The sequence below is a fragment of the Mauremys reevesii genome, unplaced genomic scaffold (genome assembly GCF_016161935.1).
Source record: "Mauremys reevesii isolate NIE-2019 unplaced genomic scaffold, ASM1616193v1 Contig2, whole genome shotgun sequence".
NCBI lineage: Eukaryota > Metazoa > Chordata > Testudines > Geoemydidae > Mauremys > Mauremys reevesii.
In genome coordinates, this window is record NW_024100826.1 from 1,868,309 (window position 1) to 1,896,284 (window position 27,976).

General features: G+C 51.7%; 1 protein-coding gene across 5 annotated transcripts; it reads right to left on the reverse strand.

Annotated features, from left to right (window-relative positions):
* Positions 1–866: 866 nt before the first annotated feature.
* LOC120393434 (MLX-interacting protein-like) lies at positions 867–27,940 on the reverse strand. Of its 5 annotated transcripts, none has more exons than XM_039517979.1 (17): positions 27,398–27,940; positions 13,603–13,709; positions 13,073–13,155; positions 12,091–12,204; positions 11,323–11,364; positions 9,840–10,002; positions 9,384–9,479; positions 7,500–7,537; positions 6,757–7,219; positions 6,168–6,211; positions 5,737–5,824; positions 4,105–4,181; positions 3,684–3,800; positions 3,168–3,295; positions 2,685–2,808; positions 2,217–2,346; positions 867–1,505 (listed from the first exon to the last, which is right to left on the reverse strand). In XM_039517979.1, the coding sequence occupies exons 1-17, from the start codon at positions 27,712–27,714 to the stop codon at positions 1,384–1,386; spliced, it is 2,253 nt and encodes a 750-aa protein (XP_039373913.1). In that variant the 5' UTR covers positions 27,715–27,940; the 3' UTR covers positions 867–1,383. The 5 variants fall into 5 exon arrangements, with proteins under 5 accessions (XP_039373913.1, XP_039373914.1, XP_039373916.1 ...); XM_039517980.1 differs by having other exon boundaries at positions 12,091–12,180; positions 27,398–27,939; XM_039517982.1 differs by lacking the exon at positions 11,323–11,364 and having other exon boundaries at positions 12,091–12,180.
* Between the last annotated feature and the right edge of the window lie 36 nt (positions 27,941–27,976).

Genomic DNA, 27,976 nt, shown 5'->3' on the forward strand with positions numbered 1-27,976 from the left:
GGAGGAAGGAGCTTCAGAGCTCGGTGAGGGGGAAGGGGAGTAGAAGGACCCAGCACCACAGTGTGGGGTAGGGTGGCTCAGCCAGTGCAGGGGCAATGGAGCCCTGGAGGCCAACCCCAGCAGCGAGCTGTCTCCCTAGCGCCCAGGAGTCAGAGCTGGGTGGCTGCTTGCCATGGGCCCATGTGGGTGGCCAGCAGCTGTGGCACCTCAGTTGGGCTAAATCTCTGACCAAAGTGGTTGTGTCATCAAAGGGCAGGGGCAACCCCAGACAGACATACAAGGAAACCAGAGCAACCCAGTCACCAGCCACAGCCTCCTCCCTGCAGCGCCCTTTGCTAGGACAGGTGTAGCTGGGAGCTCCCCCCCACAGCCAGTGCTCCTGTCCCACTCCCTGCAGTGCCTCCTGCAGGGAGCCACATTCCCATGAGGCAGGGCAGCTATCATGAGTCAAGCACTGAGATGAGTTCATTGTGAGCCCCTGCCCCCCCTGGGCCTGGGGGCCTATCAAACCTCCACCTGGGGCTAACAGTTCGCAAGGGGGCAGGGATGGGGCTTTGCTCTGGCAGGTAACTCTCTTGTTGCCTGGGGGCCCAGGAGCAGGGTTGAGAGACTGGGGTGGGGAGAACAGGTAGGATGCTGTAGCTGGGCCCCCACCCCATAGGCACTGACAGTTCCTAGGACAGGGGCTGGTGGAGACTAAGGGGAGAGCCCAAGTTAATCGCTGACAGGCCCCTGGCTGGCCCACTGCCTTAGGAGCACTTTAGTGCCTTCTGGTGGGCAAGCAGGGGAGGGCAGGTGTCTCTGGCTGCTCCCTGCTGGCTCATCCCTCCGCCCTCACATTTCCCCCTGCAAGGAGAGATCTGAAGCACTGGCCAGTCCCATATGCTGGGGGTTTAATACAGCTCGTGCTGTCACTGTCCAAAGAGAGCCACGACCTGCCAGCATCCCCCTGCCCCCATAGGGGGGATGCTAAAGGGGACCCTCTACTCATCCTCCAGCTCCCCTTCACTAGAGGTGTATAGGGGAATCCCCAGCTCTGAGAGATGCCCCTCTCTGAGTGCTACAGGGGAATCCAGTTCAGAGCCACCCCATTGCCATGTCAGTGGGGGCTAAAGCGATCCTCAGCTCTGAGCCCCCACCCCATTTTGCTCTCTAGGGATGCCCAGCTATGAGCCCCCCCAATTCCACCTTCTCTGTGGATCAATCAGCCTCCCCCTGCTAGTTCTATTACAGAGGTCCCGCTGTAGCCCCCGCATGTCCATCCAGACGCTTCTGGGCCCATGGTGGGGTGGGGCGCCACCCAGGAGTCGAAGATGTCTGTGTCCTCTCTTCTCCGCCAAGTGGGCAGCGTCGGGACGTCCTCATGCAGCACCATAGGGCCCACTAGCTATGGCCCTTGGTGTGCGGGGGGCGGCAGACGGCCTGCAGGGCCTGCTCAGGGAGGCGCGAGGGCTGGGTCAGGATGGCCGTGAGCTTGCTGAGCTGCAGGAGGGAGCTGGAGATAGCTGCAGGGGAAGGAGAAATTAGCACCAGGTCCAGCTGGAAGCTGTCCGCCCACATCCTTACCCCAAGTCTATCAGCTGGAAGAGCCCTGAGCTGGGCTTGGCAGGATGGGTAGAGAAGGGGGCTCAGAAAGCCCTGCCTAGTGATCAGATTGTGGGGGAATGACTGGGGAGTGGGGGTGACATTGAATCCAGGGCAGGCACATTCCAAAGCAACCAGTGATTCTGGAGCCAACCTGCTTTGGAGTTTGGAGCCTAACTGTAGGGGTCTGATTTGGAAAGACTTGGCTAGGGGAGTGATGCCTAATGGATAGAGTGGGAAGGGAAGCTGGGAGCCAGGACTCCTGGGTTTTAGTCCCAGCTCTGGAAGAGGAGTGGAGTCTAGTGGTTAGACTAGGGGGTGTCTAGGAGCCAGGACTCCTGGGTTCTATCTCCATCTCCACCACTGATGGGCTTTGATGGGGGTTACTAGGTTACTACCATCCTGTGTGCCCCGTGGATAAGGACACCCCTGTCAGGCAGGCAGGATGAATAAGTGCCCATCTCTGGGAGCTCAGGGGGCCCTACCTCAGGAAACAGGGTTTTCCTGTAGGCCGAGGGGGATCACAGAAGCTCCTTAAGAAGCTGGAATCCCTCTTCACCAGAGTGGGGCCCTTCCCCCCAGCTGCTGGGAGTGTGGGGATGTTTGGGCCTGGTGTGGGGGGTGGGACGTACCAGGGCGCAGCATGGGCAGGGCGCAGTGCTGCTCCAGCCAGCCCAGCACCGACTGGCAGAACTCCTTGGCACTGTGGGTGCTCACTGCTCCCCTGTAGCTCTCAAACAGCGGCTTGATGAGCATGCTGAACTGTGGGCAGAGCAGGGTTAAGGAGCATCCGCCTCCTGCCTGCCCCCTGCCTTGGAGCTACCTAAGGAGACCAGGAAGGGCCAGCTTAGTCCCCCACCTCCACCCACCACCTCTGGGGCCATCTGCTCTGTCCTGCCCTCCTTAACCCAGGAGGGGTCACCCCAATTCTGCAGGGATTGCCATTGCCCCCAGAGCCCCTTGTCCTGCCCTGCTCTGCCCCACCCCCAGAGACCCTTCCACTCTGCCCTGGGAAGAGCCATCCCTGCCCCCTCCCAGCCAGGGCCCTGTGGTGTCCCTGCCCCCCAGGATGCCCTGAATGCAATCATGCCAGCGGATACGAGCCAGAAGCGCCAGTTCTGCAGGGTGCGCTGGCGCACGTAGTCATCATATAGTTGGGCCATGTGGTCTAAGCGTGGAGGGGTCACCGGGGCCCCGCTGGGGGGCAGCTGGCGCTGGAACTCCCTGAGATGAGAGGGGGAAGAAGGTAAAACCAGTCCAGGGCACAGCCCTGCCCCTTCCCTGCACTCACCCAATGGCAGTGCTCAGCCACTCGATCTCACCCTGCAGGCCCCACCCCCCCCTCTGTACTCACCCAAAGGCACTTCTCAGCCCCTCGATCTCACCCCACAGACCCTGCCCCTTCCCTGCATTCACCCAATGGCAGAGTTCAGCACCTCACTCTCATCCCACAGGCCTCGCCTGCTCTCTGCTCTCTTACCCAATGGTGGTACTCAGCTCTTCGATCACACCCCATAGGCCCCACCCCCTTCCTGCACTTGCCCAATGACAACAATCAGGCCACGCCCTCATCCCACACTCACCCAATGGCAGCACTCAGCTCCTCAATCTCGCCCCGCAGGCGCCGGGCTGTCTCCTGCACCTGCCGGCGCTCCTGCTGCAGCCGCCCCACGTACACCACACTTCTCTGCAGCAGCGTGGCCTTGCTGAGCTGGGGGAGATGGGCTGAGCATGAGACACAGCGGCCAGCCGGGCAGAGGGAGAGATGGGGTGGGACAGACGACGGACTGGGATGGGCAGAGAGGGGGGATGGGGAGGGATGTACAAAAGGCAGGGAGGAAGGGACGAGGACCCAGAGCGAGCAGAGAAGGAGATGGGGAGAGAGGGATGAGGACTAGGGATGGGCAGAGAGGGAGATGGGCGGGGGGGAAGACAAGGGTGAGGGACCAACAGAGAGACAGGGATGAATGAGGGACTGGGCCAGCCCAGCGAAGTGGGGCCAGGTGTTCCAGCACCCCCTCCTGCGGAGAACAGGGCCATGCAGTGGAGGGAAGAGCTAACTGGAGGGCTGGACAGCAGGGGTGCCATGTGGCATGTACCTTGATGCTGGGCTGGGCCAAGCCCGGCAGCACGAGGCTGGCGAGGGTGTCGAAGGCGCAGCTGATGTTCATGCGCCGGGCGTGGTCAGCAGAGGTAAAGCCGGCTCTTCGGCTGCCCTGCAGGATCCAATCAAAACCAGGCTGTGAGCCCTGCCTCAGGGATCAGGACTGACTCCTCTCTGACAGCGCAGAGCCAGGAGCTAACACAAGGGGCAGTTATGCCCATCCAGCTCACGCAGCACCCCCTGGCTGGGGCACTGGGCTCAGCACTGAGTATGAGGGGAGAGTGCCCCCCTACCAAGCCCCTACCCCACTTCAGGCAGCACAGCACTGGGGTCAACACTGCCGCTCCCTGCAGCACCTGGGCTTTCCCTGGGAAGTCTCCCTGCCACCCCACTCAGCGGGGAGGGGCCCATGTTACCTTGGTGCTGGGGAGGCTGCAGGGCTGGTGGGAAGCATGGGGTCCCCTGCGCTCAGCTCTATCTTCAGACTTGGCATCTGGGGGAATCCAAAGGAGACAGGGAAACGTGGGTCGCTCATGTGGACAAGATCCCAGTGCTGCTCCCCAGGGCCCAATAGGGCATGGTGAGTGAGCCATCCTACCACAGCACTTCTGGGCGCACGGGCTGGTGAGGGAACATGTCAGACCCAGCCCACTTCTAGAAGCAGAGGTCTGTTCATGTGGAGGAGAGAGGGCTCCAGGTCCCACACTCTCAGGATCCACAGCATCGCTGATCTGGTGCTGGGGGTGAACCCTCCCCAGCTCCACCCTCACCATGGGGAGGAGCCTAAAACTGCAGCCTCCCCATGTCCTCCCCAGAATGGCACATTCCAGATCAGCCCCAGGCAGTGCCAGCCTGGGGCCAAACCAGCCTCTGACCCACAGACCTGGCTGTCCTGGGTGTGATCACTCCTTGGTGCCATCCCCGAATCTGGGCAGCCAGGCCCCCAACCAGCAGGCAATGCAGGGTGAGCCACCCCCTAGTCACTCCATTCCCCTGAGCCAACCCCCTCCACACACACACAGGTGCCCCAGCCAACCCCATCTTGCCATCACCTCAGACCCTCCAGCCAGCCCCCCACTTTGCTAATTCCCCCAGATGCCACAGCCAACCCCCACCTTGCCATCACCCAAGATCCCCCAGCCAACCCCCATCTTGCCATCTCTTCAGATCCCCCAGCCAGCCCCCACATTGCCATTACCTCAGATCCCCCAGCCAGCCCCGACCTTGCCATCCCCTCAGATCCCCCAGCCAGCCTCACCTTGCCAACACCTCAGATCCCCCAGCCAGCCCCGACCTTGCCATCCCCTCAGATCCCCCAGCCAGCCTCACCTTGCCAACACCTCAGATCCCCCAGCCAGCCCCGACCTTGCCATCCCCTCAGATCCCCAGCCAGCCCCCACCTTGCCAACACCTCAGATCCCCAGCCAGCCCCCACATTGCCATTACCTCAGATCCTCCAGCCAATTCCCACCTTACCATTCTCCCAGGTCCCCAACCAGCCCCCAGCTTGCCATCCCTTTGGTCCCCCAGCCAGCCCGCCAACCTTGCCGTCCCACAGATCCCCAGTCAGCCCCCACCTTCCCGTCCCCTCAGATTATGAAGCCAGCCCCACTTTGCCATCATCCCAGGTCCCCCAGCATCCCCCACCTTGCTATCCCCCAGGTCCTCCAGCCAGCCTCCCACCTTACCATCACCCCTGATTCCCCAGCCAGCCCCCTACCCTGCCATCCTTCCCGGTTCCCCCCGCCAGCCCCAGACCGGGTCATCCCGCAGTCCCCAAGCTGGCCCCCTTTACACTTCCCCAGTCCCCCCAGCCCGCCCCCCACCTTGCCATCCCCTCAACACGCCCTCTCTCCAGCCACCTATGAACCCACCAAGTTCCCACTCCCCAGATGATTCTTATGAGCCAACCACCTTCCTGCCCCCTAGCCGGATGCTCTTCCCCAGCTCCATCACCCATCTCCCCTGTCCCATCACCCCCAAGAGCCAAGCACCCACAGCGAGAGCCCATGTAATGAGGGGCCTGACAGTAGCACCCCCCATCTTACCAGTGCTGGAGGAGGCAGTGACAGAGCAAGGGTGGATGGGCTTCTCCATCAGCAGGACACCTGCAGGAAGCTCTAGGGGGGTGCAGACCTAGAGGGGAGAGACGAGGAGGGAGTCAGCAGGGGAGGACAGAAATCTGCCCCAGTCACAAGCACTGGGGGAGAGCAGGGCACCCCTAAACCCAGTAGCGTTAGCTGAGTGATTCCTGGGTGGATTTAAATTGTATAGCTCATCAGCAGGGGGTGCTGTGACATCAGGGAGGGGGACAGCCGATAGATGCCCAGTGCTGCCCTCTCCAGCAGGGGGCACCAGGGAGGGGGAGGAGCCTGCACTGTCCAGTCCCACCCTCCCGAGCAGGGGGCACTGTGACACCAGGGAGGGGGAGGAGCCTGTACTGCCCAGCCCCGCCCTCTCCAGCAAGGGGTGCTCTCACCTGGGAAGAGTCCCTGGCTGGAGCGAGAGGCTGTGTCAATGGGCCTGGGAGAAAAGGAAAGTGGGTAGAGGAGGAGTGAGGCTCTCCCACAGAGGTCACAGCTCCTAGGTAGTCACCTAGAGCAGTGTCTCTCCAGCCCTGGGTCTTGAGATGGCCCACATCTGAGGAGGTGGGGGGAGAGGTTCTCCTGCACCGTGGACACCCCCACCCGCTCCTCCCACCAGCAACTCCATTGTTCTTCCCCCCCCCCCCCAAGAGCCCTCCCCTGCACACCCACAACAGCAATACCCCTTATGTTCAGCCCCCTGCCAACTCCCCCCCAGTATCTGGTCCCCCGCCATGACAGCAACCCTCTGTGCCCAGTCCCCAGCGAGCAACTCCCCCCCCCACACTGACCCCTCTGCCAGCAACACCCCCAGGCATGCCCAGTTCCCCAGCCCCATGCACCCGTCACCACCTGCCTGCCTGTAAAAGCAATGCCCCCTGTGCCCACTCTCCCCACCCCACACCCACTCCCCCTCATCCCACCACAACAGCCTCTCCCCCCAGTGCCAGGCAGGCAGGCTGCGCTGCCCCCACAAGCACATACCTGCTACGAGCAGGCGGGTAAGGAAGGCACTGGGGGCTGCCGGGGGGTGGCTGGAGGTGGGCGCTGGGGCAATGTGCTGTAGCTGACGGGATTTTGCCCTGTTGGGCAGGGGGCCAGACACAGGCATGGCAAAGGTGCCTCTGGGGGAAGGAGGGTGCCGGGTGGGTGAAGGGAGCTTTTCGGCAGCTGTGTGGGTGATGTCGGAGAACACGAGGGTGGGTTGGGGGTGCTGCGTGGGAGAGCCTGGTGCGGGGGGGCTGACCCGCAGCGGGGAGGTGGGGAAGAGTGGCAGGAAGGTCTGGTGTCCGTTCAGGGGTGTCAGGGGCTCCAGGTCCAGGGGGAAGGAAAGGGGGGTGAGGGAGCCCCTGTGGAGAGGCAGCTCCTTAGTGCTGGTGGTCACATCCGGGTCACATGCGCTGGACAGAGAGCCCTGTGGGGCAGCAGCTGGCAGCAGCGTGGAGGCCTGGGGGAGAGGGGAGAGAAAATCAGCCTTGCCCTCCCCAGCAGGGGGCCTGCGGCACTAGGCCACGGGGAGAGGCCTGTACCACCCAGCCTTGCCCTCCCAGCGGGGGGGCTGTGACACAAGGGAGGGGCCTGCACCACCCAGCCCTGCAACAAGGAGAGGTCATAGACCTTGCAGTGAAGGTGAAGCATGGGCTGCAATGTGATGCCAGCTGATCTCTGCAGACACAGGGCAGGGGCATTGCTGAGCAGTCAGACGGCAGCTGCTATTTGCTACTCACCTGGGTCACAGGCTGGGGGCGACAGGCAGCAAAGAAATCTGTGAAGGGAAAGAGAGAAAGGTTGAAAGGGAGGTGGAGAGATGAGGACAGGGGGAAGAGAGAGAAAGAAAATGCGAAGGACCTGGATAAATCAGAGCAGAATAACCATAACAGGAATGATCATGATTACATCACAACACTCAGTACAAATGGCAGCGTCAGAGCTCAGACCTAGGAGACCCCAGAGCTGGGATTGCAGGGGGCTGTGGGTAAGGATTGAGGGGCATCGGCAGAGCTGGAGGGTGGGACGGTCCCAGGTCTCAGATCTCAAAGGGGGACTGCAGGTCAGGATTGAGGGGCACTGGCAGAAGTAGGGGGGGCTGTGGGTCAGGATTATGGGGTACTGGCAGAACTATGGGGGGGAGCTCAGGTCTGGGCTAGCAGGGGGCTGTGGGTTGGGATTGAGGGGTGCTGGCAGAGCTGTGTGGCTGAAGGGTATGCAGGATTCCCTGGTGCGCAGTGGCTGGAGCCATAGCAGCAGTGACTAGGGTGACAGCTATGGGTTGGTCTGGTGTGTGCATGGTAATTCTGGGCATATGGGCAAACCCCTTGATGAAATGGTGGTCCACTGTTCCAATTACCTCATCTTGAATATGGGGAGGTGGCCTGGAGACACTACATATCCCAGATGCACTGCTCCAATTTGACCTGAGACACTTCACTGGGTCCATGCTGGGACCCGTAGTCTCAGCCAGCTGCCCCTTGGCATCAGGGATGTTGGCAGTCGGGGCGTGGCCATCCAGCTAGCCTGGGCAGCATCTGGGCCCAGCCCCACGTGCAGCAGCAGGACGAACAGACGTGGGGGCCCACTCTGTACCTTTCTTGGCAGCAGCTACTTGAGCGACAGACAAGAGGAGTTTCAGGGAGTCAGAGGAGCTAGAGGCGACAGAGGAGGCACAGCTGAGCCGCTGGAGGCTGGGGCTGGCAGCCCCCAAGGGAGAGCTGGCCGGGCTGTCTGTTGGGTCCAAGTGAGGAGCGGGGAGAGAGAGACAGAGAGAGACTGAGATAAGGCTCCTTGGCATACAGCCCTGGTGTCCTGCCAAGGCCCTGCAGCAGGAAGTTCTGCTGGTGTGTCCCATGCTGCGGGGGCAGCTCTCTGTCCACAATCACTTCACAATCTCTCTACCACTTCCCTTTGATGAGCCCGTCAGACAATGCCAGGCCTGCAGGGCCAAACCCCATTCCATGCCCCCTGAGCTTGCCAGTCCTCTGCCCTGGGGCTGGATTGGAGCCGGTGTCTCCTAGAGGGGAGAGGCCCCATGCTAGGATAGCTGCCCTGGGGCACAGAGAGCAGGGGGCATCTCTTTCAGGGCAGTAAATAGTGTTTAAGCTTCCTCTGTAGGGGCCAGTCTGTAGAGAGCACAGCGCCCCGCCCCGCCAGGGGCGGGGTTCAGGTGAGATACTGGGCGGCTCTCCCCACCATGGTATCTCCGCCTGGCCTGTAGCGTGTGAGGTAGCAGGCGGCTCAGCAAGCATCTAGCAGAGGCCTGGATCTGTGAGGAAGAGCAGTCTCTGCAGCCAGCTGAGCTAGCAGTGGGTCGGCCACAGGCCAGGCCATGAGCAGCACTCAGCTACACAATATGCCCATGGGGATTTCCAATTCCCCCCAGCAACAGATTAACAGGGTGCTCCAGCATGGTGGGGAGAAGACACCACTGGTCTGACCCAGGGCAGCCAGGAGGGGACACTACTGGTCTGACCCAGGGTAGTCAGGAGGGGACACTTGGCTGATTCCCTCTATTGCCAGGCAGCATGGTGTTTGGAAACCTTCTCACCGCCCCTGTGCACCAGGATCGCCCAGCTCACCCCAGATGGGATCTGTGCACAGTGGCCAGTGAAAGTTACCGTGAATGGGGTCCAGGGTGTCCATGAAATCCTCTCCAAAGTTAGGGTGCAGCTGGGTCAGGGTGGGCTGAATCATGTCCGCGTTGAATTGGTGAGCTGGGGATATGGGGATGGGAATCAGACACAGCACCAGCCGCTCCCATCCCGCCCAAAGCAGAGCCCTGCCCCACCCACCTCGCTCCCCTCAAGTACCAAACTGCCAGGCAGGGAACGAGGTTTCTAGGGGGGCCCATTCACACCCCTAGATAGAGAGGGGCAAAGATCCGGAGACAGGAATCCTTGGGGGATACAAGGGGGTCAGAGCTCAGGACTGCCCCCTTTTAGCACTTGGGGGGCAGGGGATGCAAATGAGAGAAGGGGAGAAATGGGAAAAAGGGGCTGGGACCTGGAGAGGGGAATGCCTATAGGGCACGGAGAGGGGAATCCCCTGTGTTAGGGACGCTGACCAGAGCTCACCAAGGCTGCGGGGGTTGGGCCCCCCATACGGGTTGCGGCTGTAGAAGATGGTGTCAGCCAGGTCAGAGATGAGGCTGTCCAGGGTGTCCAGGTCGAGCTCCATGGGGCAACTGCCCTTGGCCTCACTGCCCAGCCCCTCGCCCTGGATGGCATGAGCCGCTTCCTGCCCAAATGAGGAGGGGGACAGAGAGAGATAATTGGTGACCCTGATCCTGTGACAGACGGGACAATAATTGGCAGCACCCTGAACAAACCCTGCTGAGTTAAGGTGAAGTGTCTTGGGAGGTCGCTGTATATTAAAGCTGTGTCCAGATTACTATGGAAGGATGTAACTCTAAGGGGGAGACAGGACTAATGCAAACCCTGGGAAGTGGCTCGTGCTTCAAAGGACTCTTTAAAGCGATGGGCTAGACTAGACTGATTTTTTAGTTAAGTTTCCTAGGAAATACTTGGGAACGGAGGGGATGCAAGTTAGTGGAGTTACCGTTTTGAAGCAGTGCCTTGGGGAGAAACCCATTGCCTGGCTGATACCTATTCACACTCTTCAAAGGGGCTAAAGGAGGGACTCCCTAACTCCTGGGGGGAGCTAGTTCTGAGTGACAGCTGCTATGCACTGGTGACCACAGAAATATCCCCGGGTGAGGTCGGAAGGATTGATCACCAGACAGAGCCCTTGACCTCTGATAAGCTTATTACCAGTGTGTAGCTCGTGTTATTGTTTCCATGTTTTCTCTGTAATGCTTTTACCTTAAGAATAAAAGTGCCTGCTCAGAAAAGCCACGTGATCACTTGTAACTGCTAGCAATGTCATTGTTATTAGTCTCTGATGAGAACGCCCAGCACAGATGCTGGCCTGTTTAGACAATCTGCTTTGCTGTGGGATTTCACTGCACAGTCAGGGGACTGTGCAGCCTGAAAATGCCCCAGGCAGGGCGAGAAAGGCGTGTGTCTCCACCCAAGAAAAGTGGTGTCTGAGAAGCGTGCAGCTAAGAGGGAGTGCCCTTGCAGGACCACAGAGGGGGAACAGAGGTACAGATGCATCTTACGCAGGGGCTCTGAAGTGCCATTTAAAGTGGAAGGGGGCAGCAGCATAGATTTGGCCCCCCTGCCACCCGCCCCTCCTCTTCCCCTCTCACGTGCTCCCCCCGCTCCACCAGCCTGACCTCCCTGGCCTATGAACCCATCCATCCACCACCTCCAAATCTGAGTTTGATGCACCAGGTTGCAGTGCCACTCGTGGCTAGGCCACGGCCCAGGTGGTCCTCCTAGCTCCGCAGCCAATGCCATGTACCAAGACAGGGTCAGGAACTCTGGCTGGGAGGGGGAGCTCCCAGCTACCTCAGTCCCAGCTTCTCCCAGCAGGGGACGCTGTAGGGAATGGGGCAGGAGTGCTGGGAATGGGGAGAACTCTGGGCTACTCCAGTTCCAGCCTCTTCCAGCAGAAGGTGCTGCAAGCTGTAGGGACAGAGCAAGGAATCTGTACCTGGGTGGATAAAGACTCAGGTTTATCTTTCTTCTTCTGGACCTAAATATTAAACAAACAGGAGCTTTAAAACCAACACATGGTCCTTGCCCACCAGTCCAGGGCATCGTGTCCTCTGGCATGGGGCTGTTGCCCATTCACTCCCCATCCTCAGCAGGCTGGGATTTCACTGACCCAGCCTTTGCTTTCCCAATCACTGAGGTAAATTTGGGTGATCTGAGAAGGAAGTGGGGGAATCGTGAGGGAGGCATGTCCCACCAGCTTAGCATTATAGCAGCTGGGGAGATCTACAGAGGGCTGTGGGCAGGCAAGGGTGGCTGCGGGCAGAGATGACAGCCAGCTCTCCAGTGATGGAGGGAGGGGGAAAGGGACTAATGGATGGATGGAGTACGGATTCCAAGGAAACCCACAGTTGGGCATTGAGTCACCACTAGACTGCAGAGCAGTAATGGCAGTTTCTCTCTATCTGGAAACTGCTCCTTACTTGGCATAGAGATCTCAAAGTTTTACACCCCGGGAGGGAGGGGAGGGGTGCTTAGTTTTACTCCTGATGGGCACATCACAGAACCCATCCCCCACTGCTGCCGTGGCAGCAGAGAGGCTGAATACAAAGCCGGTCTGGAGGCCACAGCATCTACTGCTGCCTGGGCTGTACCTCCTCTGGTATACAGGACAGTGGCCTCTGGGCCTGCTAGCAGACCAGGGCACTGTTCAGAGCAGGGAGAGGGGTCCATAGATGCAGGGGTGGTGGTGGTGGTGGGGTCTTACCCGTGTGCAGAAGTATGTCCGCCACTTGTGATACTCTCGAATGACCACTCCGATCTGGTGCTTCCAGTACTTCCCTTCCATGATCACGGCCTGCAAGGCAAGGGCAGGGTGGGGCTAGAGCCAATCGAAAAATGGGGGTGAGGGGGAGTTTCCACAGAAAATTCAGATTTTTCAGCAGAAATTCAAAAACCAAAAAATCTCAGCTAAAAAATGAAATATTTAAATTAATAAATGCTACAGCTGTGCCCCATGAGAGCTGTAGTTTGAGTGCCTCGTGCTCCCATTCTCCCCTATAAGGTGGCCTTTCTGGTTGGACTACATTTCCCATGAGCACCAAAAACTCCCCTCTTGGCAAAGGGAGGCTGTGCACTATGGGCATCCCTGACCATGATGCATCATGGGAGATGTAGTCCCACTGGGGAAGAGACTGGGGACATCAGGAAACTGAATCACAACTCCCATGATGCATCACAATCTGATCTCTCGGAGACAGGAGGCTGTGCATCATGGAATTCCCTGGCCCATGGTACATCATGGAAGATGTAATCCAGCTGGGGAGTCCAGTCAGTGGAGGAGACTGAGGGCCAATTCCTACAAGGTACTACAGCAGCACTGCTAAATCACACCATTTCAATTTTTGGGCATTCCGTTTTCCAATGAAAAATCAGAATTTCCCTGCAAAGCAGACACTTTTTGTGGAAATTCTGTTTTGTGGAAAACCCATCTTCTGCCAAAGGCAGTTTGGATGGAAAAATATCAGAGAGCCCTTTTGAGGACCCCATATGGGGAAGAGGAGTGGAGAGGTGACCCTAGGACTAGTGGGTCAGAGTCCTCTTGGGAGGGGAGGGGCGGAGTAAGTGAGGGGCAACCCTCAGGGGAGAGGAGGCAAGGAGGAGCTATGAAGTAATCTGCGTCACTGGTGCAATAAAATCTCTTGTAGGAGAGGAGCCCCTTGCAGTGCCCTTCACCCCCATGTGCTCACCTCCGGTTTGCGATGGTCGTCCCCGGCACTGCACTCCAGCGGCGTCACAAAATTGCACACAGGGTTCTTTCTCTTCTCCACATCTGCAGGGGACAAGAAACAACAGCTGCCTTTGCTATAGCCTCCTCCGCCACTGACTAGGGAGCACTCCCATGGGGATTATGCAATGGGACATAGGGCCTTTCCCCTCGAGGGATCACCGGCTCTGATCTGGCCCCAGGGTAGGGAGACTGGCTGTCTCAGGGCAGGGGGGTGGGGTTGGGGGAATGGGACATGAGGTCTTCCCCTCTAGGGTGGGGCAGTGACTGAAAGCTCCTTACATGGTGCTCTGTCAAGTGAAGCAGGTTCTTGCTGCCCTGAAAGTGACTCTTGCCTCGCCCACTCAGCACAGAGCCCTGGTAACTGAGCAGCCCCTCTGGCATGATGGCTACTCTGCTTGGTCAGCTCACCCTGCCACTGCCTGCGCTGTGCCCACTCTGGGGAGACTCCAGAGCCCCATGTGCCCCTGGGCAACCCCAGACCCCACTCACACTGCAGGTACCATGCCCTCCAGATGGCATTATTGAGCCGGATTTTGTCACGCGGCAGCAGCTTCAGGCCTTTGAACGTTTTCCATTTGGGGGACACAATTTTCCCACTATGAAAAACATAAGGAACAAAATCCTTTAATGATTCAGGTCCAGAGGGAAGGGGACGCGGGCAGGGAAGGACAGAGCTTAATGGGAAGAGCAAGCCAATGACAGAAGAGAACAGAGATGGAGAAGGGACAGGAATCCTGTACAGAACAAGTCAGTATCGCGCCCCACCAGGCACCCGCACTCACCCCATACACCACCCCATGGATCCCGTACAGAGCAGGTCAGTATCCCCCACCAGACACCCCCACTCACCCCATACATCACCCCACGGATCCTGTACAGAGCAGGTCAATCTCCTTCCCAACCAGACACTCCCACTCACCGCATATGCCACCCCATGGATCCAATACAGAGGAGGTCAGTATCCTGCCTCACCAGACACTCCCGTTCACCCCATACACCACCCCATGGATCCCGCACAGAGCAGGTCAGTATCCTGCCCCACCAGACACCCGTTTCTTTGGTGGATCTAGTTTTTTTGGCACAGACTTCCTTGCATCCAAACACACAAGTTCTTTTTTCAACGTTATCTGATGTCTTATCCTGTGCTGGAAGTTATCATCCACATCATCAGGCTAAGCCACAAAGGCAAATGGCATGCCACCTGGCTCAGTCTCTAGCTAGGTCCATAAGACAGTCTGGCTGGATGTTCAGTCTCTGTCCGTCATCAGAGGTCTTCCTGTGACACCAAACCTTTTGGTGTCCATGTGATGGCTGGCCAAGTAGTGACATTCCTTGGTAAACACTTAGTAATTTGTTGGTTTTCCATCCTAGTAATATGTCTGTGGCCTGGTCTACACTACGAGTTTAGGTTGAATTTAGCAGCATTACATCGATTTAACCCTGCACCTGTCCACACGACGAAGCTGCTTTTTTTTTTTTTACTCAGAGCGTTCTTAAAATCGATTTCTGTACTCCTCACCCGACAAGGGGATTAGCGCTGAAATCGACATCACCGGGTCAAATTCGGGGTAGTTTGGACGCAATTCGACGGTATTGGCCTTCAGGAGCTATCCCAGAGTGCTCCATTGTGACTGCACTGGACAGCACTTTGAACTCAGATGCACTAGCCAGGTACACAGGAAAAGCCCCGGGAACTTTTGAATTTAATTTCCTGTTTGGCCAGCGTGGCAAACTCAGCAGTACTCAGCAACACAGGTGACCATGCAGTCCCCCCAGAATGTTTCTACGTTCCCCCATCATCTCCGTCCCTAAGGTTATTGTAGATTAGAAAGTGAAAAAAACGCACTCGGGATGACATGTTTTCCGAGCTCGTGCAGTCCTCTCGCACTGATAGGGCACAGTGTAATGCATGGAGGCATTCAGTGGCAGAGGCCAGGAAAGAATTGCTGTGTTTGCTTAACAGCAAAAGTATCATGCCTCGCTAGCGATCCTGTCCTAGCCAGGTCGCTGTGTCAGACTTGGGTCGGGGCAGGACCGCTTTGTGAGCAGGAAGGCCTTAGATATAGACATTGCATTAGATAGCTTCTGTAGCTAGAGAAAACATTCCTGTGCATTTGGCAGCATATAGAAAAAAAAGAGAAGCCCCATAGTGTAGTGGTTATCATGTTCACCTAACACACGAACCATCCCTGGTTCAAAACCAGGTGGAAACAGGTCACTTTCCTTTTTCTGACTCCCCTCCTGCATTTTTAGTCTTAGAACAGACCATGCTGTGAAATTTTACTTCGAATTATATCAATTATGAGTTAAATAATATGGAAGCTCTCTCTAAGTTATAGTCCCGGGTTACTTATCCTTTCAGCTGCTCTGGTTAGGGGTGGGGGAAAATTTTCATGAAGCCTTTTTGGACTAATGCTATCTAGGACTCTGAAATAATCTTAACGTGGCCCATAGAGTGCAATCCTTTGTTCTGGATTTGTCATTCCACAGGTTGAACTGCTCCTTACTACTGTTCAGGCTTCATGAGCCATGGGAGCAAGGGGCAGGCTGGGGTAGGTGCTACTGCACTGTGCTGCTGGCTAGGAGAGTAGCCTGAGGCAGAAGCCTCCAGCTCGCATGATATTCTAAGCAGGACTGAATCTCCATGAGACAAAACTTAAAGAAGAGAATGACCTGGAGTCACTCCCATTTGGTGCTCTAAGAGGAGGACAGCCATGTCTGTCCAGGCACCCCTGATCGACTTCACCAAGGTCTGCCAGCTGAGCAGCACCCTGGCTGGCAGGAGCCGGCAGACGGAGCCCCAGACCGGCAGCGAGCTGAGCCGCTCACCCCGCTGCCGGTCTGGGGCTCCATCCGCCAACCCGCTCAGCCCCTTGCCTGCCTGGGGTTCCGATCATCCAGGCAGGCAGCGGGCTTAGCGGGTCCGGTGGACTGCTTTCACCGGGAGGGAGGGGGTGGCCTGATGACATGTACCCAGAACCACCCATGACAAAGCTTTTGCCCCATCAGGCATTGGGAGCTCAACCCAGAATTCCAATGGGCGGTGGAGCCTGCAGGAACTGTGGGATAGCTACCCACAGTGCAATGCTCCGAAAGTCGACACTAGCCTCGGTACTGTGGACACACTCTGTCAAGTTAATGGTCTTAATGGCCTTAAATGGGGACACACACAATCGACTGTATAAAATCAATTTCTAAAAAATTGACTTCTATAAATTCAACCTAATTTCGTAGTGTAGACATACCCTTAACCAAGAAAGCCACTGAGCCTGAACCTGTGCTGATGGCGACGGTTCAGCAATAATCTCCTTATTGCTAATCTTGCCCTGCCACTTGATATGGAGCAGCTGATGAAGACGACAAGAATAAAAAACGTCCTTCTGCTGCTCTTCAGCCTTCCTCAGCGCCCACATTTCACTGCCACACGTTTCCTGGACTGATCCTGGAGAGCCCTGCTTTGGAAGTGACATAACTCTATTCCGGAATGAGCTGTAAGGTTTGTGTGAATGCATCCCAATTTTGGATTATCTACACTGCTTCAGATAGCCTTCCCATAATGCTATACTTCACATGATCTAATGGTCCCTTCTGGCTTTAAACTCTATGATTTGTATGCCCTCCACTGCTCCAGGAACATCTTGACCATATGTCACACATGCACACTCAGGGTTAAATACCAGCATACACTCGAATATGCACCTTTGTGATCACAGCTCGTGGCAAGCTCACATCCCCCAATCCCTTATAGCAAGCCATGCCCTGTACTTCCATACATCCCGTACAGAGCAGGTTAGTATACCCCACCATACACCTCCGCTCACCCCATACACCACCCCATAGATCTGTGTGGTGCCATCCAGAGGTCTGGGACTTCTATGGGATGGAGAGCATGTCCACTTCCATCTACCCAAAATCACCATAACGCAGATCTAGAAGTGGCTATGGCAGCAAATGAAGGAGAAGAGGCATTCTTGGGATGAGACACCAGCACAAAGAGCTCTGGCAGAATTGCAAAACCAAGACCTCTCTGGACATGCGCTTACTGTGAGGGGCTGAACTGGATTTTTGCCAGGGTGCCCACTGCGGAACCCCTGTATGCTGGATTGTTTGCCCATACCATCAAGAGGCACCCAGTCTATCACAGACCCCTAGGAGATTCCTCCAGACAGCCAAGATCTCTTTGGCACACCAAACACTGAACCAAAGACACAGGGAGAGCCAGTGCTGGAGATAGCCCCTGAGATCCAGCCATTAAGGGTTGTGTGCTGTGTTACAATAATCTGTCTAGGTTCCGGCTCTATAGGGGGATGTAAACAACTCTGATCCAGGTACTGGCTGGGTACTGTCATGTTGGGCAGACAACGCTCTGCGGGAGGACAGATGTGTCCATCCCTGGCCATTGTCCTTAGTTCTCTGCCTGCTTGGCTTTTATTCCTGACATGCTCAAAATGGCATGAGCACCACAAAGTCGAAGCTAACAAGGGTTTATGTCCTGAAATATTGAATCCCACATCCATGGCCCAAACATGCCAGTCCCTACTCCCTTTCCGGTGCTGCTTGATGCACCTTCCTGGTGGACTGGGGCAACCCCCATCTCCTCTCCAGTGTCATGTGGTTCAAGGTAGCTGCACAGTGCGATAAACGCAAACACACTGCGTGGCAGGCATTTTCACTGCAGCAGCAGAACATGAGAAAGCAATGGAAACTGTATTTAGGATTCCAGTGTGATCAGTGCCCTGGTCTTGAATTGTTTCTCTTTGTTCTCCAAGCACTTGGCACTGCATGGCCCTTGCAGAGAGAGCGGTTATCAGTGCTGAACACCTGGCAAACCTCCAAGAAAGACACATTTGCTAGATCCCAGCAGAAGGCAAGAAGAGTGGAAGGAAAGATTCACACTGCAGAAGAAAAAGAGAGAGGAGCACAGGGAGCAGTCCGAGAGGGTGTCAGATAATAAAAACCACTTGTGAATCGTGCTAACAAAACTCAGAAATGCACCTCTCACTGTGAAAGTATCAAAATGCAAAATACGAACAGTCAAAGTCCCTCGTTTTGGGCATTGAGTAGGAGGGTTAAATTCCACCAGATCCCTTGGAACTGGCCTATACCCCAGTCTAAAAGACAAGTCCAGTCTTAATATAGACGTGGGGTAATAAATAGTGATAATATAGTGGCAAACTCATTGTCCAGGCAAGAGGCTTCTGAACCAACAGTGGCTGACCCTACTGCATCAATTTAAGAGAGGAGGTGTGATCCATGAACCTCTTCATGCCAACTGGCATGGGGCACAAAGGGAGTACACAGGTGTTACAAGAATCTCCTGTGTCTGATATGTACGTTCCGATTCACCAAAGAATGTCATGTGAGGTCTCAAGTAAAGGCTGGTGTCACAGTGGTTAACAATATCATGGCAAAACGCATATACAGATTGTTGACCTACAACCCTGTCCTGAATGTTTGCTCTATTGCTTAAAAGTTATATTATAATGATGTTAAGCGGCATAATGGGTCTATCAGAAGCCTAATTATGGTCACCTGGAACACCACACCCAGACCAAAGGCAGGTTTAAGTTTATTATAGTCATGGAAATGGTCACATATGGCCATGAATCCGTGTGGGTTATATAATGTAAGGGTATAAAGCTCTAAAGATTTACCCTAAGCCAGCAGTGGTCAATTATTTTTTGTCAAGGTTCAAATTTCTTGGTCAAAGCATAGTCAGGATCCAGACTCCAGAAAAAATAATAAAAAAATAACTATAATGATGATAATAAGTAAATAAAAATATTTTGGGGTCCATTCATAAAATGTCTGGCAGCCCAGATTTGGCCCACAGTCTGCCTATTGACTACCCTGTCCCTAAGCCCTTGGGTTCATTGGCTTCCCAAAATGGTGTCAACTAGAACAGGACCTGTTCTCTGATGTGCTCCATGATTCCTTCGACCTTTGTTTTCCTCCATTTTAGGAAAATATGAGTTTGTTCATAATGCTAAAAGCTATCTCTCTGGAGCTTCATGTTGTTTGGTTATATTAATGAATGGACTTATTTGGATGTTAAATAAAGCATTTATCTGTATCTGTCGTGTCTCATGAATCCCATACTCAAAAACAATCAGCTGTGTAGCTGCCTGAAGGGAAGAACCTGTGATAATAATAAATATTATTGGTACAACTATGTTGCTCAGGGGTGTGAAAAATCCACATCCCTGAGTAATGAAGTTAACCTGATCTAATCCCTGGTGTAGACAGTGCTAGGTCAATCGGAGAATTCCTAGCTACTGCCTGTTGAAAAGGCAGAGTACCTACATCAACAGGGAGAACCTCTCCCTGTTGGTGTAGGTAGCATCTTCATTGACGCGCAACAGCTTTGCCACTGCAGTGTTTTAAGCGTGGAGAAGCCCTCAAGAGTGTGAATTTTTCACATCCCTGAGCAATAAAGCTAGGTCAACCTAAATTTTTGGCACCAACCAAACCTAAAAATGGTTTTATATGTACACTGGGATCTGGAGCTTTCTTTACAATTTACAAGTGATGAGCCTATTAACAGGCCTATGTCCCATCTTTTTAAACTGCCTTTAGAGAAGTTTTTGTTCTGTTGGGGCTTTTTATATATTGGGCATTTCATTTAGGCAAAACTTTAAAACCAAGCTAATATTATTTTTTAAAGGTTGGGATAGTGTTGGTGTCATTAGGCATGACTCTAGGTAACTCAGAAGGGTGGAAAGCCACAGTGTCAATGAAGCCTTTCTGTAGTAGGCCTGAATGAACTAAAGTCACTCCATGTCTGACCAAAGCGCTTCCATGTTTATTTTTGAACTTTAATCGACCTAACAGGCCAGCAACAGAGAATGGTTATCAGTTACAACACCTGTACCAGAAGGTAATAATGAGGCCTGTTATAATGAGGCCTGCTTGCTTCTGGCTAAGGGGCAAAATAACAGATCAAAAGAAATAAAACAAGATAACGGTTCAAAGAAGAGTTACTAACGAGCTAGGCTGGTTTTTGCCAAGTATGACTTAACTGCTTAATGTAATTGCTATTGCAAAGTGTATTTGCTACATGGGAATGAAAGGTGGGGGGAGAGGGGGAAATAGAAGAGGCTTAGCTAAAGTTATGTATAAAAAGAGAAAAGGGGCTTGTAACTGTGTGCTTGATTTGAGATGTGTCTGTCTCCGAGCATCCCGCTTTGAGATCTCAAATAAACTTTGTCTGCTTCTCCACCTTGGTGTGTTTATTGGAGCAAAGCACACCGGGCAACGAACCGCTGTTGCTGCCTCGGGCATTCTGTGCCGGCAACAATAGTGTAGCTTTTAAACACTGTAATTTCTATTGCACTAGATCAGGGGTCGGCAACCTTTCAGAAGTGATGTGCTGAGTCTTCATTTATTCACTCTAATTTAAGGTTTTGTGTGCCAGTAATACATTTTAATGTTTTTAGAAGGTCTCTTTCTATAAGTCTATAATATATAACCAAACTATTGTTGTATGTAAAGTAAATAAGGTTTTTAAAATGTTTAAGAAGCTTCATTTAAAATTAAATTAAAATGCAGAGCCCCTCAGACCGGTGACCAGGACCTGGGCAGTGTGAGTGCCACTGAAAATCTGCTCGTGTGCCGCCTTCGGCACGCGTGCCATAGGTTGCCTACCCCTGCACTAGATCTCTTCCTCTGTGATTAAGATAAAACCAAAATGTTTTTGAGAGGTGGGATGGAGACAGGAGGCTACAGTTTTAAAGGCACTATGCATATTCCTAAGGGAAAGCGCAAGCGCAGAATTAATGTCCCCCACAGATTACTTCTCCCCACAAAATCATTGATTCTGATGGGGAGGCAAAGGAAAGCTGAAATTACACCCTTCACCCACCAGGGGCTGATATGGTGCCAGAAGAGAGGTCAGCTGATTCACAGGCTGGAGCAGCCAGCCGCAGAGAGGGACAGGGCAGAGGCTGCCTTCCTCACAGCACCCTGCCCGCAGGGCCAGGTGAGGAGGCATGGGATATGGGGGGACAGACCGAGCGGGGCACACAGGGCTGCTGGGGATCACACAGATTAGGATGCAGAAGGGCTAGTGGGGGAATAGACTGGGGTGGGGGCACAGAAGCTAGTGGGGTGACAACATTGAGCCAGGAGCTGAATGGGAATAGATGTGCAGGACCACATGGAGATGGCAGCGGGGGGGAGGCAGGGATACATGGGGACGGGGCAGCTACGCCTGGCTGAATGGGGAGCGAGGGTGCAGGGACAAATGAAGACGGGGGCAGCTATGCCTAGCTGAGTGAAGGTGCAGGGATACCTGGGCAAAGGGTGGGGTTGCGGGGCCACATAGGGACAGGGGAAGATGTGCCTGACTGAATGGGGGAGGCTAGGGGTCAGCCAGGGTCTGCCTGGGGAGGTCCCCTAACAATCCTTTCCCCTCAAAAAACCCTGTTCCATACTTCTCCCACCCACACCCAACAACCCTCCAGGTTCACTCCCAGGCTCCTTCCCAGCAATTACTTCCCTCTCCCTCAACTCCTCCGTTACCCCTGTCTCCTCCAAGCCTTTGCAGTGCTTCTGAAGGGTGCAGGAAATACATTTCTGTATTGTCGTTTAAATGAATTATTACTCAGAGTTCTGTATTAATATGCCTAATAAAGAATCTATTTGTCAAAAAAAAAAATTTCTTGAATCTTACTTACTGACAGGTATTTTGAAATAAATTACCAAAATAACTGAAACTAGATTGTGTTATTTTGACAAATAAAATATGCTGAATTTTAAAATATTGTGCATAAGAACATACATGTGATTGTGCATAGAATTTTTAATTTTTTGGCACAGAATATCTCCAGGTTTATATACAATGCACAGTTTTGTATAAGGGCATGAAAATTAATTCTTTGGAGCTGCTTCAATCTGATAAATAAAATGGGGAAAAAGTATTTGTTTTGCAGAAAGTTCTGTAAAAATTGCTACAAAAATGTAGATAGACACTGATGCATTTTCATTATATCAATGCACTTTTTTATCAATCAAAAAAAAAGTTTGCGCTTGAAGTTTTGCACCTCTATGGCTGCACAGTGTAGCTATTGGCTTCCTCCCACCATCATTCTTTCTATGCTTCATGTTTAGGCACTGCAATTCTTTTAGAGCCTCAATGTGTGGCTTGGGGTACTAACAAACAAAAGTTTTTGCTGCTTTTGAGGTAATTCTATAAAATATCACTAAGGCTGTAAAGACAAGAATATTAATTATGTTACAATGTTTTCCCATCTCTGCCAGAAAGAACCAATCTTGCAGTTTTGCCCTAGTATGGATACTCATTCCTCCTGATGCTTTTGTGTTATTGACTTACTCTTTCTGACCACCTGTGAAAAGTAATTAGAAAAAAATTAAAAAGGGGTAACACAATGATGAGGTTGGGAAGAGTTTCTGTATGTGTTTACCCTTGCTAAAACACAACAACTAACAATGAACAGACACAAAACTGCTTCACTAAAGATTTCAAACATTTGTTAAAATGTCCCTCAAAATCCTAATGCTCTGTTTTGTCATGTTACCATTAGCATGGGTTACTCTGTGAGTTGGTTTTGTGTCTTTTAATTTTTTTTATTTTGCTAAATGTGTCATATGAGTTAATAATGCAAAATATTTACTGCTAAGGCATTCCATGTATTTTAAGAACATTTTGTTTGTTTCCACTGCCTCTCAAATACAAAAATAGTTTTCCCTAATACCCAATTCCTGCTTTTATTTTACTTAAACGCAAGTTTAATCAATTTATTTAATTGACATTCCATACCATACATTCTGAAAGTGTTACAACAAAAAGGGCATAGGTTGTGGAAAAAGCAGTAAAAAGTGTTATCAACTCTTTTACATAAAATAGTTTAAACTAGCTCTTCATTTTGTCAGCACCATAAGATTTCTTGTAAGTTAGCTCTGTGTGTGTGTTGTCTAAAATGATGCTGAAAAACAAGTATGCACGTGTGTGACTTATCTATAAAACAAACATAATTGGAATTATGCTTAAGGTAGTTTATCTATAAAACAGTATCCAATTTGGTTTGAATCTATGATTGTGTGCTTAATTGTTTTGAGAAAGAGGAGGGAAGGGTGGATGTAAGTGCTCTGTGCTAAGGGGGCAGGGAGAAATAACATTCTTATCTTTGATAAAAAAAAAGTGTAACTGACTTTTTTTTTAACGTAAAATAGTTTAAACTAGTGCATTTTGTCAACACAAGGTGTATTAACCAATTTTACACTGTTCAATTTCTTTTAAGTTAGGCTGTGTGTATTTTGTATAAAATAATGCTGAAAAAACAAGTATGAAAATGTGTTTGGGAAGGTGACTTATCTATAAAATAATATAAAACTGGTTTGACTATGCTTACAGAAGTTTATCTATAAAATAGTATACAAGTTGGCTTCAACGTACGTTTAATTGTTTTTGGGAAGCAGGGTGGCAGGGAGGGGTTAGTGGTGCTGTGTATTTGTGTGCTGTTTGCCCTTATGTATTTATTTATTTATTTATTTGTAAGTCATTCAAAAAGTTTACAAAATTTAAGAGGCCTCTAATGCAACTTAAGCCAACAGGCCTGGTCTTCCATTTTTTAAAGACAAATGCTAAAGGCATTACCGAGAAAGAGGAAAATTGATTCCTGGTACAGGTTAAAACCAAATAATGCTAATTGCTCAATTTGTGGCTAATTGCTAAAGAAATCTACACACACATGCTCTTTTTGACTGGTATTTTATCTCTAATTTACATTTTAATATGTTACAACCAGTAAAGTACTGTGTTCACCATGACAGGAAAATATTAATGGATAAATCCACAAAGTACTGTGCTCAGCGTGAGTCTGGAAAATGGGATGCATTTTAATATTCTATGCCATATGATTCCTTAAGACACCCCGTCATTAAAGAATATCTTTTGACTGGCTCAGCCAAAGAAGTTTTGTGCCATCTGGCCAGTAATAATCTGTGAGGTAAGATGCTTTTCTCTGTCTTCTTTCCTTCCTTTCTGTTTCAAAACTTTCATGGTTATCTTGTGTCTGTCATTTGTAATATGTAACAAGCTCTCTGGTTATAGTTTCTTTCTCTATCGCTAATATTTTGTGACTTCTGTACAATTGTTTAATGAACTTTATTTAGAATTGTACTAACTGCAAACAATTATTTTTTTCTAAATATGTATACTTATGTGTATTGATATATCTCCTTATTCCTCTTTGTACAATTATTTAATGACTTTATTTAGAAATGCACTAACAAGATAAAAAGAATATTTTCCTCTAAAAATTCATGCTTTTTATATATATACACACACATACACTTCTTTATTCTGTTGTTACTAAGATTTTGTAAATTATTTAATGACTTAAAATAAATATACAAAAAAAATGCATAAAACCATATTTTTCTCTAAAAATGCATTATACTATATAATGCTTTTCCTTTATTCCCTTAACCTTAAGGCGTTATTTAAAATTGACTAACTGATTATAAAATATTTTTCTCTACAAATGCCTATTATACACAGAGAGAGTGTATTCTGTCATTACTAAGCTTTTTGTAAATTATGTAGTGCCTTTATTTAGAAATATAGTATGTTAAAATCATGTTTCTCTCAAAATGCAAGTTAACACTTTTCCTCTGTTATCTACAAAAAGAACAGGAGTACTTGTAAAAGCAGCAAAGAGTCCTTTGGCCCCTTATAGACTAACACACATATTGGAGCATGAGCTTTCGTGGGTGAATACCCACTTTGTCGGATGCATCACCCACGAAAGCTCATGCTCCAATATGTCTGTTAGTCTATAAGGTGCCACAGGACTCTTTGCTGCTTTTACAGATCCAGACTAACACGGCTACCCCTCTGATACAGGAGTACTTGTGGCACCTTAGAGACTAACAAAGGTGCCACAAGTACTCCTGTTCTTTTTGCGGATACAGACTAACATGGCTGCTACTCTGAAACTTCTATTATCTGTCATTCAGACTTTGTATACCTGTTTACTAGATAGTATTGAAAATAGCTCAGTGGTTTGAGCATTGGCCTGCTAAACCCAGGGTTGTGAGCTCAATCCTTGAAGGGGCCATTTAGGGATCTGGGCCAAAAATCTGTCTGGGGATTGGTCCTGCTTTGAGCAGGGGGTTGGACTAGATGACCTCCTGAGGTCCCTTCCAACCATGGTATTCTATGATTCTAGTGGACCAGAGAGATATTTCAGCCCTCCCATCCAGAGGATTTTAGGGCATATCTATCTGATCAAATACTTTAGATCAGTGGTCCCCAACCTTTTTTGTCTGGGCAGCGGTCGAGCATCTGCCAAAATGGCAGATGCTCGACCACCGGCCAGGACGTGGGCGCATTTAGATGCCCTCGCGGGTGCCATGGCACCCATGGGCACCACGTTGGGGACCCCTATTTTAGATGTTCTGGGGGGTGGAAGGGAGAAACAAGGGGTAATAACTGGCCAATTAGCTGTAATTCACAGTCAGTTAACACCCCCAAAGTCATTCCCTGCCTCTCAGTGCCCAAATCATGCCCATGCTCCCAGTGCAAACTGAGATAATCCGGCTAAACAGTAATCTAAATTTGCACTGACACTGTACACAAAACAAAATACTTTGGGCTCAGGAGGATGGAGGAGGGATTCAGGGCTGTTAATTAACTGTACATTACAACTAATTTCAAAAGTAACACCCCTGGCATCTCCTTGAGTACCTTAGGCTTATTTATAAAATTATGGAAATTTCCTGACCAAAATCTCTGTTACGGTTGAGGGTTTCCAGTGGTAACTTAACAAACACTCTATAAGGAATATTGTAGTATAAAAAAAACACAAGCCAAGCATAGCAATTGCACGAAATTCACAGTTAATCTTAAACTTAAAGCGAAAGTTTGAAAGGGTGGAAATGTACAGTCAGGCTCAGCACGGGATGCCTTGAGGAAATCTCGCAGACACAACTGTGTACATCTGCACACCAAAGATTTCCTTCCTTCTCAGGAGGGCCTACAAATGCTGTCTGACTTGTCCAGGCATCGTGCAACCTCCTATGCAACCCCGCAAAAGAGATGCTCTTTCCCACGCCGTGATCTGACAATGGAAGAGCAAAGGCAGCCCTTCTTCAGTACAATGCCATGTGCTGCCACATACACAAGTCAGTGCAGATACTAATGCAAAGCTGATGTATTGGGTGTATACAAACCTCACAGGCCTGGAGCAGGAAATTACAGCACTAGCATGATGAAGAGAGCAAAGGTTAGAGCAGTGAGGAAGTGTCACACTTACAAATGGCTTCCTCTGTATAGATTCATAGATTCCAAGGCCTGAAGGGGCCATTGTGGTCATTCTAGTCTGACCTCCTGTTTAATACCCCAAAATCTTTCCTAGAGCAGAGCTTTTAGAAAAACATCCAATCTTGATTTACAAATTGCCAGTGATAGAGAATCCACCACAAGCATTGCTAAATTGTTCCAGTGGTTAATTACTCTCACAGCCAAAAATTCACACCTTATTTCCAGTCTGAATTTGTCTAGCTTCAACATCTAGCCATTGGCTCATGTTCTACCTTTCTCTGCTAGATTGAAGGGCCCATTATTAAATATTTGTTCCCCATGTAGGTACTTACAGACTGTAATCAAGTCACCCCTTAGCCTTCTCTTTGTTAAGCTAAATAGACTGCACTCCTTGAGTCTCTCACTATACGGGCATGTTTTCTAATATTTTAATAATTCTTGTGGCTCTTCTCTGAACACTCTCCAATTTATCAACATCCTTCTTGAATTGTGGGCCCCAGACCTGGACACAGGATACCAGCAGTGGTCACACGCGTGTCAAATACAGAGGTAAAATAACCTTGCTACTCCTACTGGAGAGTCACACTCCCAGCTCCCCCTCCCCACTGAGATCCACACTATGAGGCACTACAGTGAGAACTCTCCCTCTCAGCTCATGCCCATGGTGGAATCTGTGCCCTGGGGCACTAATATCATGATCCACACCCAAGGCACCAGCATTCACACCCTCAGCCATGCCCAGCAGGATCCATGCCCCGGGGCACTAACACCAGGATTCATATTCCCAGCCCCACCTCCCCACAGGATCCGTGCCCCAGGGCACCCTTGCCAGGATCCACAGTCCCAGCCCCGCCCCCCCCCCAACAGGATCCATGCCACGGGGCACTAGCGCCAGGATTCACACTCCCCTGCTCTCAGGATCCGTGCCCTGGGGCCCTAACGCCAGGATGCACATTACCAACCCCACCCCCTCACAGGATCGTTTTTCCACCCTCTCACCTGTAGGCGAGTGTCATGCACTCAAAGAGCTTGGTGAGGGATGCGTCGATGCTGAGGGCGCTGCTGCTACAAGGGCCAAAGCGGTAGGTCCGGCACGTGCAGGCGTTGACTGTGTCGAAGTCGTAGGCGTCCCCGGGCACTGCGTCTTGCTCACCCACCCCAGCCCCCTCCCTCCAGTCACCAGCCCTCAGCTCCACAGCCCCCACCTGCTCTGCCATGCTCCCAACCACAGCCGTGCCCCCCGGGTCCAGCTCGGGGTCAGCATGCGGCTCCGACACCATGAAGTGGCCGCTGTGGATGATCTGGGGTCGCGACATCCTGGGCAACCAGGGCGTGTCCCTAGCAACTGCTTGGCAGTGCCACAATCACCAAACCAACACACCCCTGTCGCCAAGGCAACCAGAATGTTGGTAGAGGCTTAATCGCTCCCAAAAAAATTGGTCACTGGCAGGAAATGGAGCGCAGGCTATAACTGCCAGGCCCCTGCTCCAGGCTCCCATAGCAACAAGGAAGAAACCTCGCGGGCATGAGCAGCACCTCCCCCTCTGCGCAGGGCACGATGGGAATTATAGTCCCCTC

Bases quoted from the DNA above. Each gene is read 5' to 3' on its own strand.
- LOC120393434 (XM_039517979.1), bottom strand. From the start codon at position 27,714: ATGTCGCGACCCCAGATCATCCACAGCGGCCACTTCATGGTGTCGGAG. The intron at 10,003-11,322 runs GTACAGATTCCT...TCATTTGGGCAG, and splicing joins CTGAGTCTTTATCCACCCAG to GAAGCGGCTCATGCCATCCA. The intron at 3,296-3,683 runs GTACATGCCACA...CATCTCCCCCAG, and splicing joins TGGCCCAGCCCAGCATCAAG to CTCAGCAAGGCCACGCTGCT.